The sequence below is a fragment of the Pagrus pagrus genome, assembly GCF_965226575.1.
Source record: "Pagrus pagrus genome assembly, chromosome: 4".
NCBI classification, from domain to species: domain Eukaryota; kingdom Metazoa; phylum Chordata; class Actinopteri; order Spariformes; family Sparidae; genus Pagrus; species Pagrus pagrus.
This window is the reverse complement of record NC_140188.1, coordinates 35,409,296-35,414,176: the sequence shown is the minus strand read 5'-3', so window position 1 is coordinate 35,414,176 and position 4,881 is coordinate 35,409,296. Positions and strand designations below refer to the sequence as shown.

At 40.4% G+C, this 4,881-nt stretch overlaps 1 protein-coding gene across 1 annotated transcript; it reads right to left on the bottom strand.

Annotated features, from left to right (window-relative positions):
* Positions 1-792: 792 nt before the first annotated feature.
* LOC311256156 (gap junction delta-2 protein-like) lies at positions 793-3,825 on the bottom strand. Its single transcript, XM_084350998.1, has one exon. It carries the CDS (start codon positions 3,821-3,823, stop codon positions 2,720-2,722), a length of 1,104 nt encoding a protein of 367 aa, XP_084207124.1. The 5' UTR covers positions 3,824-3,825; the 3' UTR covers positions 793-2,719.
* Between the last annotated feature and the right edge of the window lie 1,056 nt (positions 3,826-4,881).

Sequence of the window (4,881 nt, the reverse complement as noted above, 5' to 3'; positions counted from 1 at the left end):
AAAAAAAAAAAAAAAAAAATCAAAACCAAAAGGCACCATTAGTGGAATTCCATGGTCTCTAGAAACATGTTAGTTAACAAAGTGTTTTTTGTGTTTTAATACAGGCAGAGACAATCAAAGCTTAATACACTATTCATGTGCCACATATGAGATAATATTCTCAAAAGCCAATTTTGCATGCAATACAAGGTATGCAAAAAACAATGCTAGGCACCATTGTACAAAACCCAAACTTTTAAGATTTGTGTGGTTGTAAATTACATGTATCCTCATACAGAAAACTTTTCCATTCTTTAGACAAAGAAAAAGTTTAAAGTCCACCTGCTTTCTTACCTCCACACAGCTGGGGAAGAACTAATCTGGAGTAGGTGCGAATGTTGGGTCGTTGGTTTGGGAAAGTTGAGGCAAAGTTAATCCTTATGTGGTGGTCTTGTTTTTGTTACTCAACCAATGTGGACCCATTGCATTATTGGGTTTTTTAATCAATACAGCCAAAATAATTTATGTAAAAATACTTAAAATATGTCTACTTTATCGCAATTACAATATAGACAGCATATATGGTAAATTTGTTATTTTCCTGTTAGATCACATTTATGAGTAAAAGTGCTATTTCTTTTTTGCGATTAAAATGTAATAAAATGGAGAAATCCATAATAATCAAGATATGAATGGGGAAAAAAAAACATGTTTACCTTGAACAAATATAAATGAAACAAGGTTGTTCATCACTATTGATGTTTATTTCTTTGAACTTAATTTGAAATTGAACACATTCATGTCGGTATATAACACAAGCCCCATTGAACAGATAGTGTTTCTGCCAGTAGAGCCAGAGATGGGCATAGTGGCTGGCTGCTGATTGGCTGGTCCTGTGGTTGGCTGCTGAGGCGCTGGGGTCTTTTATAAAGCTTGCTTAAGCAAAATTGGGCCTGAAAGACGCGTACGCCACTTCCCACGCAAAAGTTGTGATCTATAAAAACAAACTTGACGGGAGACTGTGCGCACCTGTAAGCCAAGTCTGACCCATGCATACAGACATTTTGGAGGCAAGGGGAATTGGCGACACAAACGGTGAGTTGGTGAATTGGAGCAGATTGTAGAAATTAAACGTGAGAGGCATTATTCTGTGCATAGTGATACATCTCACAATTGATTTCACTTCACATCAAAAGTTATTTATAGATCCACGTTATTATAAACATTCAAACCAGCAGTATCATTTGTTCTTGTGCATGTAGTGAACTATTAAAACAACTTTTAAATGTAAAAGATTTAAGTTAACTCAAATCTGAGGTCATATTTCCTCAGCGCTGTCTCACCATCACTTTCCCTCCCCCGGAGTGCAGTGGAGAGGGCCAGACTGTCTGATTACGAAATTATCATCGATTGTAGAAATCCAAGATTACTTCATATATCATCAAAGAATGAAAATGGTACACATAAAACATAAGTACGATTTTTAGTTTTCATAGAGCCTAGTTGTGTGTAAATCGCTGCAGTGAACACCCATCGACTGTGCGATCACGGAGCGCACTGGAGACAGTGCCTTGGCTGCCTGACACACACTGCCTTCTCCACCTCACCCGGTAAATTTTCACAACCAGCACATATGGATTGTGTAAATTAAAAATGTTTCATAAACTGTTCATGTATCAAACTTCCACTTTCAAATGATATCCTGGTGTGAGGAATAACACTGATAGTCACGATCGTTTTGTCAAGTGGAACTGTCAGATTGCTGTAAAGATAGAAATACTGTGGTGACACTAATGCGTAACGCTGCATGGACTGCACAGACTGTCACTGTCCTCGCATTGCTAGTGGACAACGTGAATGAACGTATACAATATGTGCTTTGTACCATCCACCTCACCAACAAACACCGAGGTTGGTTTACTATAAAAAAACATCGATCATATATCAACATATATGAGGCGGATCCATGTGCGCACATTTCCAGGTTGATTTGGGATTTATAAAAGTAAATTGCGCATTGTTGGGTGTGCACCAGGTTTTATAAATCTGAATATTTTTTGCCGCACTCCATTTTTGGCTTTTGGGCGCACATACACTTTTAGTATGGATCCTACCAGTGTTTTATAAATGAGACCCCTGATCCTGTGGCTGGCCACTGATGGGCTGGTCCTGTGGTTGGCTGCTGATGGGCTCGTTTTGGAGCTGGCTGGTCTTCTTCAAACTCAGTCTGAATTGACAACATTCCACCTCACTATATAAAGGGCACTGTTCTTTGTACACTAGCAATGAAGGCTGGCATTGGCCATAAATCATGAGGCTGAGCGTTAGCCAATATAAATGTAATTACAAAGGATAAAGGTTTTGAAGGACAAAATGAAAAAGAGACAGAGAGCACTTGAGCTTCTTCTTCCTCTGTGCAGATTGTTTTGTTTAAGTTGACTTACTATTTGTTTAATTGGCACTCAAAACAATAATCATTATGAAAATAAATATACAATTGCCATGCATTGTGCACATATGACAAAGCTAAATAAATAGCTCCATCTTGTTGTCTCCTGATATAACAACCCTCACCACCCTGCTTCAAATTCTTGCATTGCATTAGAAATTCCAGGTAGCAATTTTGACCACAATGTTTTAAAGTTTGTAAAGTGTCTATGTTTACAATTGCATGTATGGTATGTGTCATGTTATCATCATGTTATCAAAAATATAATAGCATTACAGAAAAATATCACTCTCATAGCCAAGACTTCTTAGTTCGTCCCAGCCTGGCCATGTTGGCCAGCTTGACCTTGACTCTATCTCTGCTTTCTGGGCTTCTCTTGGAGGTGCATTCTACAGTTGAGTCTGTCTCGAAGGAGATAGCTGGTGCATGTGTGAGCAGGCCTCCAGTCTTCTCTGGGGACATGTCGGCTGGGGTCTGCAAAACCAGTTGGCCCCTCAGAGAATGCCTTAGCTGTAGAAGAAGTGGGTTGTGGTTTGAGTAGAGTCTGATGGTGTCCCTCTCCTGACTGCAGCAATTGGAGCACGCTGAGCAGAGGATGCGGAAAATGTAGATCCAGCCCAAATAGTGGAGCTCTGCAATGTTGAGCACAAAGCACCCCAAGCTGATGCTGAACATGAAGTTCAGGAAGATGGTTTTTTCAGTGGCACGAGATACAAAGCAGTCTGTACGAGTAGGGCAAGGATAGGTCTCACAGCGATACAGGTGAGGCACCTCAAACCCAAATAAGAAGTACTGGCCTACCAGGAATGTTATTTCCATGACTGATCGTAGTAACACGTGAAGAATGTAGATGAGCAGAACCTGGTTGGACTGCTGGGTGGGGTCTTCTCCTACCTCGCCATAATCCTCCTCCAAAAAGCTTTGTTCTACACCTTCCCTGTCCTTTGCATCCCATTCCTCCCTGTAGCGAGGACAGTAGGTAGGCATGCCACCCCTCATTGCTTCCATGCAATCCTTTCCCATGTGCTGACATATCTGTCTGGGAGGCCTCTGTGCTACTTGTGCCTTTTGACCATCCAACTTCTCATCCTTGGCAATCTTATGCAGAACAAAAACTATATAGAAGATGGATGGAGTAGAGACTAGCACAATTTGGAAGACCCAGAACCGTAGATGCGAGACAGGAGCAAAGGTGTCGTAGCAGACATTGTTGCATCCTGGCTGCTGAGTGTTACAGGTGAACTTGGACTGCTCGTCACTGTACACAGCGTCACCGACCAAGGCCACCAGCAGGATACGGAAAATGAGCAGCATAGTGAGCCAGATCTTTCCTATCACTGTAGAATGGTTCTGGACCTCAGACAGGAAGCGACCAAGTATGGACCAATCACCCATGGCTTAACCTTAGAGAAAAAAATAAAAGATGGTGTATTAAGTGTTACCAATATTGTGTTTCAGTGGTTTGAACAGACATTTTCTTTCTTGTCCATCTTTGAAGGCAGAAAAAAAAACATCCAACTATAACCCACTTTAGATGTTGTGAACCATCAACAATGATAGGGAAGTTGTTGGAAAAACAAATTAAATTAAGTAATTAATCCACACTCCCTTTCTCTTACCCTCTTGATCATCCATTTATCTATGTACCTCAACCCTGCCTCTGCCGATCGCCATTCACATCCATTCACCCTCTTGTATTCAATCCTGCACATACCTCTCCCAACAAAGACCTTCCCCCAAGCATGGAAAACTGCACATGTAGTCCCATTACATAAGGGTGGGGATAAATCAGATGTTAATAATTACCGACCTATTTCTAAACTGTCCTGTCTTGCAAAAGTTTTAGAATCATCTGTTTATAATCAGATTAAAGTGTTTCTCCACAAAAACCAGGTCTTAAATCCACGCCAATCCGGCTTCAGAACCAATCACAGTACCATCACTGCCATTACCTCTGTTACAAATGATATTGTATCCTCACTTGATGAAGAAAAATATTGTGCTGCACTATTTGTAGACCTATCAAAAGCCTTTGATACTGTCGACCATTCCTTGCTCCTTCGGAGATTAAGTGAGGTGGGTTTTGACTCTGACTCCTGTAAATGGTTTCATGATTATCTGGCACAAAGAAAGCAATGTGTTGTTCTAGGAAACAGCCGTTCTACATATTTAACACTATCAAAGGGAGTCCCACAAGGTTCAATACTGGGTCCTGTTTTGTTAACAATATACATCAATAACATTACGTCCAACATAACAAATTGCAATGCCCATCTTTATGCAGATGATACAATTCTGTACTGCTCTGCTGACACTGCACATTCAGCCATTCAAACCCTTCAACAAGCATTCGATCAATTGCAGTATACCTTATCTCATCTGAAACTAGTTCTCAACTCAAATAAGACCAAATACATGCTATTCTCTAAAGTTAAAGACATTAATGACCATGG

Excerpts from the sequence above, each read along its gene's own strand:
- LOC311256156 (XM_084350998.1), bottom strand. The coding sequence starts at position 3,823 with ATGGGTGATTGGTCCATACTTGGTCGCTTCCTGTCTGAGGTCCAGAAC.